The sequence below is a fragment of the Oryctolagus cuniculus genome, chromosome 2 (genome assembly GCF_051225735.1).
Source record: "Oryctolagus cuniculus isolate XC-2025 breed Fujian yellow rabbit chromosome 2, ASM5122573v1, whole genome shotgun sequence".
Taxonomy (NCBI): Eukaryota; Metazoa; Chordata; class Mammalia; order Lagomorpha; family Leporidae; genus Oryctolagus; species Oryctolagus cuniculus.
Genome location: NC_142868.1, coordinates 141,361,774 through 141,377,156, shown reverse-complemented (window position 1 = coordinate 141,377,156; position 15,383 = coordinate 141,361,774). Strand labels below are relative to the sequence as shown.

The 15,383-nt window shown below is 40.4% G+C and overlaps 1 protein-coding gene across 12 annotated transcripts in view; it reads left to right on the top strand.

The window, feature by feature from the left end:
* The window catches only part of MEIS1 (Meis homeobox 1), a 141,520-nt gene that overhangs the window by 22,120 nt on the left and 104,017 nt on the right, over positions 1-15,383 (top strand). For all 12 annotated transcript variants that reach the window (XR_016230312.1, XR_016230314.1, XR_016230313.1 and 9 more), the window contains one exon: positions 9,354-9,465. Coding sequence is in view for 7 of the 12 variants with exons in the window: in XM_051837788.3 (XP_051693748.1) it covers positions 9,354-9,465 (112 nt within the window). In the remaining 5 variants the exon portion in view is untranslated. The remainder of the gene's footprint in view (positions 1-9,353; positions 9,466-15,383) is intronic.

Sequence of the window (15,383 nt, the reverse complement as noted above, 5' to 3'; positions counted from 1 at the left end):
AATACTTAGGTAGAAATATTTGGGAATATAGTAGTATCTGTTGGATTTGGTTTGTTGTTTTGTCAAACATGTAAGTGTATGAACTACAGTTCATAGGTATGAATTTAGGAATAAAAACACATTGCATCATTAATATCATTATTGATAGGAGTTTATCTTTATTAACAGCATGCCAGCCTCAGTACAAGAGTATAGAAAAAGGAAAGGCCATTAAAACACACCTTCTCCCAAGATCCTAGTGTAATGAGGTTTTACCTTTTCTTTTCTTTATGAGAGTTTTTTTCTTCCTCAGCAAACTGCTTAGCAGAATTTGAACATTCAGTGCATTTGAATAATTTCTCAGTTGCATACCTACACTTTATTACTTTCCAGTTTTGAGATTTTGGTGAAACTGGTTGTCAAGTCTTGTCCTTTGTTCTTTGGTTGTTTTTATTCTCCTCCAACAAAATTTATCTTAATGTACATTGTGTACAAGCAACAGTATTTTCTTAGACCATGGTGGGGTCACCATGGGATGGTATTACCATTGATTCTCAAAAATTGGGTGAAATATGTGAGTGCGGGAAAAGGAAAGCCTTTGGGATATTGGAATAGTTGAGGTGTTGTTTTATATCTGTGGACTTTTGCTTAGCATTGTCAGTTCATTTTTAATTTCTTGGATGGATTAATTCTGTTGTGCAGATGAACAAAGTCTGGAGAGTATGAGAGTTGAGACCTAATGGATACCAGTCTGTGGGGAAGTGGAGTTTTGAGCAGCAGTGGCAAAGTGTCCCATGGTGCAGGGTCCCAGTTTCCTAAGGTTACTGCCCTCTCCACCTGTCCCCATAGGCAGTCCCTGAGGATGAAATGAGAATGAAACATGGATGCTTGCAGGAGAGTGGGCAAGATATTTTAGGGCTAGTGGATTTTAAAATGTGTCTGGCTGCCACAATGCTTTAAATGCCATCACAGTGTAATTAAAAACATTTCAATTCATTTTCTACATTCTTTGGCTTCTTATGCATGTGGTGTGGTGTCTGCTGCTCTGTGTGAGTGAGTACACATGTGTGCACTGTGCATCCTTCTGTGTCTGAATCAAGGGTTCAGAAATTCCTGGAACTTCCACAATCACCTGATAGAAAACTTCTCATTTAAAGATGAAATTACTCCTTGGAGACTTTTCACCAAAGGCAAAAAAGCACAAAAATTCTTTTCCTCCTCTCTACATGGCTCATTACACAGAGATAGAGGATTCAATGTTTGAAAAATTATCATTTTTGTAGGTTTTATTTGTGGTATGTGAGAACTGGGAAATAGAGAACTCAATTTAACAGACCCTGTCTATGCCTCTACAAACTACCCTCTCTATTACATGAGGTCATAGATGTATGACTGTATATGTTGTGTGTGTGTGTGTGCACATGCGTGTGTATGTTTGAAGACATCAGAGTTGCTTAGCCATTAAGGTTTTAGAAACCTACTTCATTTGATGCTGAATTAGATGCACTTATGCTGTGTGCAAAGCTACCAGCTGGCACCAACATAGTGTGCGCCTTATCTAAGGAATGACTGGCTAATCACTGAGATGTGTTTCTAGATTAAGAGTCCACAATGGCCAAAGCAGCAGGGCTGGGACTGTGAGAAGAGGAAGTGTGGTGTCTTGGTGAGAGCCACGGATCCTTGGAGGGAATGCTGGATTTCCATTGTCTTACCACTAATTGACCATCTGCCCTGAGTCACCAAAATTACCCTTCAGGCCTCTATTAAGAGGAGTAATAAGCACATTTTATCACAGCATCATTAAAAAAGGGGCTCAACAAGAACCCTGGCAGGCCTACAGCCTTGGCAAAGCTAAGGGAGTGGAGGAGAGGGCAGGAAAGGAAAGGATAGAAAGGAGGAGAGCTGGTGGAGAAAGTGAGGTTGCATGTACAAGGGAGGTCACCCTTTAGAACCTTGTCTTCCCTGTGGAAGGTAAGTGTGGGCCACCACAAAGGACCGCCTCAGGCAGCAACAATTGTCTGTCTGCTCTATCACCTTCCAACGGCACACTGTACGGACATTCCCAGGAAATGGCCATGTAAAGCATGCTGTTTCACAAGCAGACCATTCCCCAAACATGTGGCCCCCGAATCTACAGCATGCATATACACTGGAGCATTGATTTGTGAATGCTTTTGGCATTTACAAACTTCTGAAAGCTTAAAAGGCAAGGGGGCAGTTTTCCTGTGTTAAAAAAGCAAGACAAAACAAAACTGACTGCCTGAACTTGTTGTGGTTTTTGCTTGTGAATTTTGCTTAATGATTTCCAGGGACTTTTTAAAATGCATTTAAAGAATTTCATTTTTTTTTTACCCTGCGTTATGTGAATTTGAAGTTGAGTAGATGTGGCCTCAAATAAGTATGTTTTGAGATGAGCAGTCTTCACCTAGGACTCTGGCAAAGTATAGGCACTCAGTAGACACCAGGGAAGGTGCTCAATGATTATACGGTATGTTTTGTTATCAACAGAATTAATGGGGGCTACCTTGAGGATGAACAGGAACTTCAGCATATCAGCCTTCTAATACACATACAGAAAGGTATTTTCCATATTTCCCACTCCCCACATGCAAGTGCACACAGGTAAATAGGTATTCACTTCTCACAGTGGCACGTGGGCCCTTTGTCTCCTCCTCACCTCACTGTGGATGGGTTTCCTGGTCCCTCTCTTCAGATGGCATCACTGACTGAGAGGGGTCATATCTGCTGGAGTTTTGGCCTGTAAGGATTTTGAGAGAACTGTTTAGAGTTCTGTTCAGAATGGAAATATTAAGAGATGGGGTCTAGTTAGATGTGGGATGGTGACATTCTGTAATCCCATCTGCTATAGACTGGGTGAGTGCAGCTGTACATGTGTACATGTGTGGATGGACATGTACAGATATGGAAATGTGAGTGTGTGTGTATGTGAGAGTGCCAAGCACATGGATACATTCCTGGAGTGAACTTGTGATTCTCCTAACCTGGGGGACCAACCTGTTGACTTTTGGAGACAAGCCAGTTCTTTTTGGCCACTGGGGATCTTTACTAAAGAGACCCTGGAGGTGTAAGAGAGTAAATGTACCTTCCAAAAGAGAAAGACACCTATTGATAGGTGCAGGCTGACTTCAAATTTTGAGCACACAATTATTCCATTGATTTCTACATAGCTGCTAGCTGACCTCTCCAGAGTCAAGTCATCAGGCTGTCAATCATCTCCCTTTTTGAATGGGACCAATAGGAAGTTATTAATTAAAAAACACAATTTATTTTTAGTTTAAAAAATAAGATTTGGGCATCATACTGAGGTGATGAATAACCAACTGAGAAATGCATCCGTGTGCTTAGTATACCGTAAAGTGATTTATAAATATTAGGTATCAAATTAAACTTGATGGTCTTGGGAGGAGCAAACCACCTATAAAATCATGTTATTCCAAAGTGAAAATAAGATCAGTTTGCTTTCCCTGAGCACACAGCAGCTGGGAGATAGCCCAAGGCTTACCAAGCTGTGCATGAAGCCTGCTCAGGTTAACCATTCTTTTCAGAAGGCCTATAAACTGAATACACCTGTATGTAGATATTCCAGGGTTGACTAGGTCAACCTGTGTGGTTACAATAAGAACTACAGTAGCTGCCATTTATTCTGTGCTTGCTGCATGCTTAGCCATTTACGTGTGTCATATCTGTGGGGCACTATTTTTATCCCCCTTTACAAGTAGGACATTAAGGTTCAGAGAGGTTGTGACTTGCCAAAGACCACTCAAACAGCACAGCCAAGCTTCAGACATGAAATCTGCTTGAATTTCTTTTTTTTTTTTTTTGGTGTGTTATGGTACCATTGAATATTAATATGTTTTATAGTGCCTTATGTTTGTGTGGATGCAAGAAATGTGAGATGCTTTCAAATTGTGAAACATGAGATGCTTTTAAATTGTACAAGTCCTTTTTAGACATTTTGTGATGTGTAACATAGGAGATCACAGTATCATGTGACAATCTCATACAGAGATCCTCTCTGTATTCCTTTTTTTAAAAAAAAGATTTATTTATCATTATTTATTTGAAAGTCAGAGCTACACAGAGGAGAGGCAGAGAGAGAGAGAGAGAGAGAGAGAGAGAGAGAGAGAGAAAGTCTTCTATTTGATGGTTCACTCTCCAATTGGCCACAACAGCCGGATCTGCGCCCATCTGAAGCCAGGAGCCAGGAGCTTCCTCCAGGTCTCCCACACAGGTGCAGGGGCCCAAGGCCTTAGGCCATCTTCCACTGCTTTTCCAGGCCACAATGGAGAGCCAGATTGGAAGTGGAGCAGCTGGGTCTCCAACTGGCACCATATGGGATGCCGGTGCTTCAGGCCAGGGTGTTAACCCACTGCGCCACAGCGCTGGCCCCTCCTCTGTATTCCTTGTGATACTCACTAATTTAAAATATATTTGTTATCTATTGTGGTATAGAAATTTTCCTAGGTTGCAGGAAATAAGGATGAATAAAATGGTTCAGGATTTCAAAAATATTAATAGTGTAGAATTATAGTCAAGCATAACAGGTCACCACAAAGCAGTGGAAAAAGTAAAATGATAGCTATATGCCTGAGATGGTCTGAGCACTCAAGGGAGTAGAGACACACTCACCCTGGGGACTGTGTTAATGAGGGAAGGCTTTCTGGGGGAGGTGATCTGAGCTGTGCCTTAAAAAGCAAGGATGTAACCAGGGCTGGGTTCAGGCTGGACAGAGCAGGTGATTCCAGATGGAGTGGAAGGATGAGCATGAACCTGCAAAAATGAGCAAAAGAATTCATATGTGGTTGGGAGTTGCTGGAGCACAAGGACCAAGGAAAGGAATGGTCCTCAGGGGGAATTATGAAGGGTTTCCCATGGCAGGCTAAGGACCTTGGATTGTATTCTGTAGTAGCAGGAAGCAGCTCATTTATTGAGCAAAAGTGTTCTGAATGCTACCAAGTTCTAGGCCAGCAGTTGAGCCTGAAGATGCAAGGATGAGCAAAGCTGACATTGTTGCTCTCCTTATGGAGCTTGTACTCCAGAATAATTGAGATCTTTTACAGCTTGGCAAGGAGGAGGCCCTTAAAAGGTACAGTAATCACTAAGATGGAAAATGAGAGCTTTATTCAAAAACTATTTAGAGGTAAAAATGGGTAAAACTTGATGACTCGTTGATGGAGAAGTGATGAGCAAGAGGTCATGGTTTGCTCTTGGGTTCCTATCATGGACAGATGGTATCATGCTCACTAGGATGGAGAATAAAAGAATGAATAGAAGATTTGGTGGAGACGTGAAGACTATAGCTTTGACCTTGTTGAGTGGAGTGAGTATCTTTGCATGAGGCCGGTTTAGAAGGTAGTTGGACAGACAAGTCTAAAGACTGAAGAAGAGATCCAGAGACACAAATTTAGTAGCATATGGGTGATAATTCAAACCATGTTAGTGAAAGTAGTTGTCAAAGGAAAACATGGAAATGATAAGAAGAACTGAAGTATGTTAAAATTTAAGACATAGATGGAAACAGAGTGCATGAAGGAAAGAAAAAAGGTCTCTGATGGATGCCTGTTTTCAACAAGCCAGGATAATTTTTGATGTTGCTGTCTGTTTGTTGGGATATTGGTGGTACAGTAACTAATGAATAATTCCATTGAGTTCCTTAAGCATTTCATGCGTACTGAACATGAGCCATGCATTGTGCTAAGCTAGGAAGGGAAACAGGAGGTTAAGACACCATGCCTGCCCTCGAGGACACCATGGGCAATGGAGGTCGCTGCTTCAATGTCACTACCAGATACCAGTAAAACTGCCATACAAATAAAAAGTCACACAATAAATCATAAAATATCCCAAACAGCATATTCTGAATCATCTTTGCAAAATAATAGAGTATAAGCTATGGAAGAGAGACAGTCCTGGGGAGAATCATGGCTGGCTTTAATAATGAATATGGATATATCAACTGAGAAGAACTTTCTGACAGAGTGAAGCTTCTAGCAGGCTGCCTCCATTTTTGACAACTGAAATAATACCTGGAGGGTGAACGTCAAGGTTTTTGTGTCTAGCCCTGTGAATACCTGCTAGAGCAGTGGTTTTCAAACTTTTGGAAAATCACACACCCCTTTGAGAATCTGATGGACAAGTTTTTCTTACTCCTATGGAAAGATAGGGAACCATGTACACAAACACAAATATTGTACAAAGAACACCTCTTGAAGACTCCTATGGACTTTTGGTCAGGACCTCTTGTCTTGATGGATTTACAATAGGGGAGAGAATGCAACCATTGCTTACTCTGAAAAAAAAAAGTGAAGGAAAAAGCCAGTTTGGGACTTAATTTAGAACCATGACTAAAGTTTGCTATACATCTAATGCAATGCACCATTGATTTTATTCTGTCAACCTTATTTTACAAGTGGCCCCAAGCAACTCACAGTTTCACAGATATATGTATATAATCTATGCACATATTTTATTTTAAAAGTAATAATGATGTTTGGTGTAGCCACATCTAGTAACTGAGATATGTTATTATGACTGAGCTTCTCTGGTAGATGGAGTTTAGGGGAGTTCTTTCTGATTAGGGCTGACTTAGATATTTATTCTATAAGAGTTCATGAGCTATTTCTGATACTTAGATTTTAATCATGCCTAATGAAGTGTACTGAACATAATTCTTGCTCTGTTTTGGTAACCTTGTGAATTTCTCCTAATGCTCAGTTTCATATGACTACACCATTCTTAAAATGCTAATATACAGCATACCAATTCAAGAAAGAACCACAAAAGTTAGATTTCATTTCAGAGAAGTACATCCAGTATTCACAGGCCTTCCAGCAGAGCAAGGCTGTGAGAAGAATGATATTAGGTGGAAAATATTGGCTCCTACCTTTGGTGAACACACACATTTAAACATATAGGTTGCACAAAATTTGGATAAACTGAGGTGGAATCCAACATTTCTTGCATGAATGCCTGTATAATGTGGCGATAGCTGTGAGAAAAGAGGAGCCCAGCATCTAAGACCCAACACAATGAAAATGCAATGAATCGGAATGCCTCACAGATCATAGCGGAATCAGAATTTCCAGCAAGGAAAATCTTTTCATGGTGAATTAAGTGGTGGATGAAGAAAAATGGTGATGAAAAAAGGTAGGCACAGATCACAAACACTGGGCTCAGGGCTCACTGCTGAAGATTTAAGAACCTTAGCTAAAGCTATGCAGAATAGAATGTGGAAAATTGAATTTACTAAACAATTAAGCATTGAATTAATCTACATCCTGCACAGTAGAAAAGTGGGGGAGGGAGTGGAGCAGAGCTGAATAAATCAGTGGAGCTCATTAAAAGATAGTGAATATATCAGGTCTGTTGTGGCATAAAGGAGGACAGTTTCCTGTGTAACATGGAATAATTCTTCAGTTCTAAGTCACCTTTTTGGAATCCTAGTCTTAATCAGATTAACAAACATGCTTCTGATGAGGTTAGTCTGTTGCTCTCTATTTTCTCTTGTTATCACTAGCTTTTCTATTAATTACAAGTCAGATCACCAGTCAACAATAGTAGTGAGGGACAACATAAATAAAATGAGAGTGCCCAGGAGATGTCACTCGCAGGATCTCATGCATCCTGAAACTCCCACGGGTTCCTGCAGCCTCCCACATGCCTTGCCGGTCTTTTGTTCAATTACAGTTAATGCAATAGTTTGCCATTTTCTCCTTCTAATTATATTTTCAAGTGGGATTTGTAGCACATAGAAAAACATCCTTTTACATGTCGAGGCACCGGGGTTTTGTGCCTGGCATTGTCTGTCCCCTGGGTGCTGTACCATTCTTTCTGCAGAGCTCTGAATAAACAAGTCCCCCTTTTAGAGCTGCAGTTGTACAAACTGAAAATTTATGCATTAACTGTTTGCATTCTGAGCATGTGTTCCAGATTACGTCTTACAGCATTCTTCTGGTATGTTGCAGAATGTGTGTGTGCAAAAAGCACTTCTTTCACAGCTCACATATCTTTCAATCGCAGAAGCAGCAGATCAATTAGCACTGTTTTTGAGAATATGCATAATGGGTGCGTCAAACATGTAAGTGGCATATCTCTCCATGACTTTATTTCATTTTACAGGCCGCGTTAAGCTTTTGGCCAAGATGATAGACTAGGTGACAGTGAAAAGCATCCTTTTCAGGAAGGGTGCATCTTCCTTTGATTCCTTTGCAGCTCACTTCTTAGATGGGATCTTTACTTTTCTCTCTCTGGGTGTCTGAAACATTTTGATCTCTTCAGTCCTTCTTATCTTCTCAGGGATAGGAAAATACTTCTCAAGAAGTAAGCAGAGAAAACTTGGATTTTGCCAGGCATATTAAAAATGTTGGAAGAGTCAGTAGACTTTACTGCTGCGTAGTCCTAGGTCTTGACCTTATATGACTGAAATGATATATGCATATTTTACACAAGAAATCATCCTGCCTTCCCACTAATAATCTTGAAGACAAGTATCACTTCCCAGCCAAGAGCCAGCTTTCTATTTTGCATCACTCCTACTGTGCAGGATGACCAGTGACTCATGAGGCTGCTTCTGAAAGCTAGCGCTAAAAGCTAATTAAAATCTTTTCTGGTGATAAAGGGAGATTTGAGAGAAGTGTCGTCATGATTGTTTTCTCCAAGAATTTAATTTACAGCCAATTTTTCCTATCTGAATGTTACTTTCAAATGCACCCAGTGATAAGAAGCAACATCTGTTTTCCGTTCAATAGTACAAGAACGCTCGGCATGGGGCTGAGGGTGCACAGTCCATGTGAACCTATTGTTATTCTCGTTTCTTTTTGTCCCTGTGCCTGGTCCATTTGCCATGTACCATCCGGCCAACAGCTGACACATACTAGCTATTATGGGCCCAGGCTTCATTGTGAGCTCTTAAAGACTCTGCCATATTTGTCTTCTAGGATGAAGCGGGGGTTGGGTGTCCTCTATAAACCCCAGTCTTGTAGACTACTACTCTTATTTTGCATTTCCAGAGGAGCAGGTTGTTGTGCCAAGGGTTTCTTGCTGTTAAACACAGGCTCAGAATCAGGTGGCAGCATTTGTTTTTGCCCTTCTTTGCTTAGAATGTTTTCATTTTCTCTGGTTATAAAGCATGCAATGACTTCCAGAATAATTATTTGTAGGTATTATTTTAGCTTGGAAGCAGAAATTGGCAAAATAAATGTGCCAATGCAGCTCTGAGCTGGAACCATTTGTGAGAGGGGAAGGGAGCGATGGCTTGTTGTCCGTTCCGTCGCATTGTCGTTGTGCAATGGGATCATACCCAACAAGTGTTCACCGACAGCTCTTATTTGGATTTCTGATTTGTGCCCCCACAGCCCTCTTGGAACAGAGATCATGACGACACGGCATCCACTCGCTCGGGTGGAACCCCAGGCCCTTCCAGCGGTGGCCATACGTCACACAGTGGGGATAACAGCAGTGAGCAAGGTAGGACAGATGTTCTGTCTTCTTTGTTACTTGTTTCCTTTGTAAGGGTTGAAAAGGCAGAAATGTCTAGTTAGTTCCTATTTACAGAGTTTTTCCTAAATCATAAATGTGGTATAAATTCAGAATCAGCACAGCTTGTTTCTTCTCCAGCTCTTTTCTTCTTCTTTGCCATCTCACTGCCCAACTGTCACTTCCACTTTTTGGCCACCTCCGTAAAGCAGGGCCAGTGAATTGACAAAGGCCAAGGTTAGAGATGTAGATTAGAAGTTTGTGCATACGTCTTGTGCCATGGATACCCTGATACACAAACAAAAAGTACTGTTACTACTTGCCCTTGGAGGCTCTTTAAAAGATCTTAAGGAAACCACAGCAGGATTCCAAGTTTGCAACCTGAAGATGCTTAGAAGGAATTGGGCCTTTCAGAAACCCTGGTCGGGCTTCTGTCTCCACTGGATTGAAGCCTTTTTTTTTTTTTTTCTGGTTTTGCTTATCTGAATCTCTTAAATGCTTGAGGCCATTGCAAATCCAAACTAAATGGAGTTAGGAAGAAATGGAAAGACACCAGATTAATTTAATTTGTGTTGTACTTTGAATGCACATACCTGTGTATGCATGTGGGTGTCAATGGATGAGCATGTTTGACCAAAACTAGTAGGAAGTGAAGTTTAAACTTCAAGTTAGTCTTCAACAAAAAGGTGACTGGGTATTCAAATGTCCTATCTTACTGTTTGATGAGCCCCTTCTGCAGTGGATTTTGTGTGCACTTCATGCAATGGAAGTTTAAAAAGACAATTCTTTATATAGGTATAAAAAGACAACTTTATTGAAGTTGACTTTGAGTCTGCACTAGGTACATACTTTAAAATCTGGTTTTATGATCATGTTTCACTAGAGTGCTGTTAGACAACAAAGGGATTTTGTTGTCTAACTTAGTTGGGCTCTACCAATTAGAACTGCAAACTCTACGATGAATTTGGCATGATTAATTTGAAAACGAAAAACAGAAAAGTTAATTTTCTTAGGCACATGTATGCTATTTGTGCTGGGAACAACTTCTAAAAATGTAATTTTAAGCATTGGAGACCTTTTATTGTTCAAAGAAAAGTTGCTGACTTCATCACAACTATAAACCTAGCATAAACGGAGCCCAGAATAGTAAACTAGGCCAGAACTGAGGCAGAAACAGGTAACCTCTGACCTCTGACTTTTACTGGAAAACGATATGCAGCATAAATCCAAGGGGCCTTTTTCTTTTTGAGTGTGGTGTGTGTGTGTGTGTGTGTGTGTGAGAGAGAGAGAGAGAGAGAGAAAGATATTACATTGCTGTTCAATGCACTATGGTTAAGGTGGTGTCAGCATTTTCAATATGAAGCTCTACTTTTAGAATTCTACTTATAGTATGAGTTTTCAAAAAGGTGTAAATAGAATCTAAATTCTTTTTCCTGTAAGCCCAGAATGACTACATAGGATCAGAGCCTAGAATTTTGTTGGTTTCTTCTTGCTTTTCATTTCTTGCTTTTGAAAACGTACATCATCTAAGAATAGGCAGGTGGATTCAGGTGCACTGAAGGCTTGCAGACTGCAGAGGGACATTTGCATTGAAAATTTCAGTGAGCAAGTTAACTCAACATAATCTGATACAAGGATTGTCAGAGGGCAAATGCCCAATACTGGTCCTTCCCCTCTGATGTGCTCTAACAAGGAGTCAGGAATTTTGTGTTTCTTTTTCCTTCCAAATGTGTTTTCAAATGTTTCTTGAAAAATGAATTTGATAGTAATCAGGAGCCACATAACTTTCACACTGCTAATTTTCCACTTAGAAAACTTCTATTTATATTTTTAAAGGCTGCTATCTAGGTTTTATTATAGCATTTTCACATGAATTATCTCATTTGAATGATCTCTGTTGAGCCATTTAAACACACTTCGGGGTGACAGATAAAACAGGTCTAGCCCCATTTGACAGATGAAGAAGATAGAGCAAGGAGAAGTTGAGTGATTTGTGAAGGTCCTGGTGCAGCTTCAGGTTTAAAATTCCTGTGCCCTGTTTATCAGGCCGTCCTCATCATAACCTCTTTCCTCATCCCTCCATCAAAAAAACAAGCAAATAAACAAAAATCTTCCCCAAACCAAGCCAAACAAAACAACAATTATTTCCACTGTGATCAAATAGGAACCATGCTGATTTCTCTTCCCTGTCCACCACCAGGCTGGCAACAGAGGTGGTTGCAGCCACACCTTTAGTCTTCCTGGCCTTCCTTGTGGGGTTTCTCTGGCGCGGAGATTTTGTCCTGCCACATGCAGAATGATGCCTGAGAGCCTTGTGGCTGCAACGTAGGCACATTTCTGTGCCAACCATGACCTCTTAAACCTTTTTTTTCATCCCTGAGACCTGTGGAGCAGATCTTTGTGCAGCCTTTGGATTAACTGCGCACAGAGGCTTTTCCAGGTTCTCCTTGTCTGCCTTTTCTGGCAGGCATGGATGTGTAAGCTGTGCCAGCATTTGGCCCGTAGTGCATGTCCTAAATAGTTATTTACACAGTTTGAGTCCATTTTAGTCAACTGGGTAAATAACAGCCCTCTTCAAAAGATTTATAAATCCATAAATATGTCTTTATACATACCCAATAGACAGAAATAACTCAATCTGTCAAGAACATATCCAAAGAGGTGTTTCCCCCACAGACAGGAGTAATACATATTTTAAAACTTTCTCTACTGCATTATTTGTACTGCATTTCCTTTTCTTCATTTCTTTTCAATTTTCACCACTTCATTATGGCACCCATGGCACCAAAAATAAAAATAAAAACAAAAAAATGAAATAAAAAAGGAAGAAAGAGAAATAAGTACCTCTAGATTTAGCCATCTGTTAAATAACCTTATCTGCCCCATGATGTGGGCATGTGACAGTACTTGTGTGTCTGACTGAGTCCTATTCTTTTGAAATTTCCAAATAAATAAAATAAAATAAGTCATCCAGGAAATTTTTAAGTCCTGACACATTTCCAAATATAGTAAGAGTTCCTGGTTCGAAGACAAACAATTTGGGGGATTTTGAAGGCCTGATACTTTGCCAAATTAGTAGTCACTGTGATGATGTGTGATCTATGAAAAAGTTTCAGCATAAGTACTTTTGTAAACATAAAAAGATGCAAACACAGAAACCAATCCTGGGTCTTCTAAAGAAAAAAGAATAAGGTATATAATTACCCATTTTGTCTCATTATCCTGTATATATAGGACACCTATAGAGAATTTAATTGAGCGATAAATACACCACTTACAGTAGCTGAAATAAATATTGTGTTGTTGAAATATTTGCAGAATTGAAAACTTGTAACGTACTAGGTTAAGAAAATACAAAAGCTGTTATTCAAGGATTTAATTTTTTATGATTTATGTAATGTATCTTTTCGCCAACTCAAAATATTTATCATGGCCACTCTTCCTGGGTCGTCTACTTTCATTTAATTTTTTAACACTAGCGGCCCCTTGCAGGAAATTGGTTCCTGAATCTTGAAATCCCTTTGAAACAGCACGGAACAGGGAGGGCCTCACACCTGTGTTTGGCTGGGGACTCTGCTGCTGTTACTGCATTGATTTTTGTCTACTCTTTAACTTCCTCAAAGCTCTTCCAAAGATACTAGATTGAATCTTTATTTTATACTTGTCAGTTATTTGCTATTTTTCCCATTTTGTAGGAGAAAAAAAGTAATAGCTCAGAAATACTGAAGAATGACTGTAGTGTTGGCTCCGGGGTCTTGGTCTCTTGGCCTTGTTGCTGGTTGAGCTCAGAGTGTTACCAGGAATCTCAAGCAGTGTGTCACAATAGGAGGCGCCTGCTGGCCAATGAGGATGCCTGTGTCATGTGTCTTTGATCCTAGTGGTATTTCTTGGCTGCCAGGCTGCTTGTAAGCAGGGCCTCATTTAGGAGGTGTGTGATTTGAACTGGGAGAACCACAAGCAAACTTGGTGCCTCTTCCCATCAGACTTGTCCTGTTGTCCAGGAGGACTGCTGTAGCCACTCTGCGTCTCATGAACAGTTTAGCTAATGTAGTTAGCCATGACTGACCACATTTTGAGTTAGGGTATGTCTCCCTTTTTGGTTCAAATTCAAGAGAGCTGAATGAATAACAGTGATAAACTAATAATATAAAATATTAAAGGCGTCAATGTGGGTATCTTCATCCCCTCTCTTCAGTAGTGAGGTCACAGGGGCTCAGAGAAGCCAGGAGACTTTCCCAGGGCTACAGGCTGATTGGTTCTTGAGTTGCAGCTTGAATCTGTGCTATCAGACCCATGCTCCCAACTACTTTAGTATGGCTTAAAAGTGGAGACAAAGATCCTTTGCTACCAAGTCTTTCTGCTACCAGTTGGACAGCTCTTTGCCCATTCATCTGTGCTGGGCCCAGCACTGTGCTTGGTGCTAGCTGCATTCCAAACAGATCAGCTGGGGCTGAGAGTGAGGCAATACTGTGCTAGGGAGCGAGAACCTCGTTTGGTGTGCTAAGTGGAATGATGATTGAAGTATTTACAAAGGACGTGTGATGATTGATATGATTAATTGTATTATGTATTAAGAGCCTATACCATTTCACTCATTCAAAGAGTTGTTGAACTGAGAATAAGAGCATGGAAAATAAGCCAGGATATTTCTCTTTCAGAACATTTCCCACTTAAAGCTCATCTTATTTTCCTTTTGTGAGGATACAGAAAAAGTGTTACTTCTACACTGAAATTTGATGTAAAACATTTCAACCCTAAAGGACTTTAGTGGTGTTTGAACTTCTAAAGCCCACTTATGAACTTCCCCTTCTGGGGCCAGGGCTTACATCAGCAATAGTATCACTGAAAAGAAGAGAAAAATAACAGAACCAGTATGTTCCTTAAACAAGAATAATTGAAAAGAACTGCCATTTCTTTATAATAATGAATCAACAGTTGCAGTGCCTTCCAGTGCCCAGCCCCCTCCACGGCAGCGTTTGTGTGTGCTCAGGCAACCTACAGGCAGAAGGCAAGGCCAGTTTCTTCTTGCGGGAACTCTCAAGGCACTAGGTTGTTACAGACCTGTGTAGCCAGCAGGCAGAGCTGCCCAAGAGGGGGTAGGCAGCACCGAGGGAGGGAGAGGAGTAAGACCACATTAGGTTCCAGATGACTGAGCCACGATTTATATACCAGCTCGCCTTTTTACATGCAGAAGAGAAGTAATAACAGCGCAAAGCCAGGCATTTGCAACAGTCAGCTGTCCGATGAATAATGGGATAGGTGGGAAGGAGCGCTCTGATTGGATGTCTTAATGAGCACATTTCTCGCAGAGTTTGGGCTGCAATTCCCCTTGACCTTTGCCCTTTATTGACCAAACTGACACTTCATTTTTCACATACTTCCAATTATGGCACGGCTTAAGTGTTGCCCTCCCTCTTTTATTTCTTTCCTATGGACAACTTGAGAGTGGTTGAGGCCACAGAAGATATTTTAATTTGAAAAACTACCGTAGCAACTCAGGTTTCCAATGTAATCTGAAACTGCTGTCCCTTTGCAGTTTTTCAGATGAAAACACCAATTGAATACTGCTTGTTTAGGAAGACATTTCTTGAAAAACACAATTTCCAACTGTTTTTTAACACAAAGTGTTGATAATAACTAAGAACCTAAAACTGAAGAAAAATGTTTGAGAATACTTTTTGTTTTTGGTTGTTGTTTCATTTGTCTGTAGAGCAGAGTGACTTGAATGATCTATATTTGTTCACACTTCCTACTTAAGCCTTGTGACTCTCTGGGGACTTCTTGTGTTTCAATGGCATTGTAATGTATTTTGACTAATACACTTTAGAGAGAAGAGAAAAGGAGAATTATGTGACCACAGGCTGTGGCCCTTACACCCGTTTAGTACTATGTGTTACTCTGGTTCCATT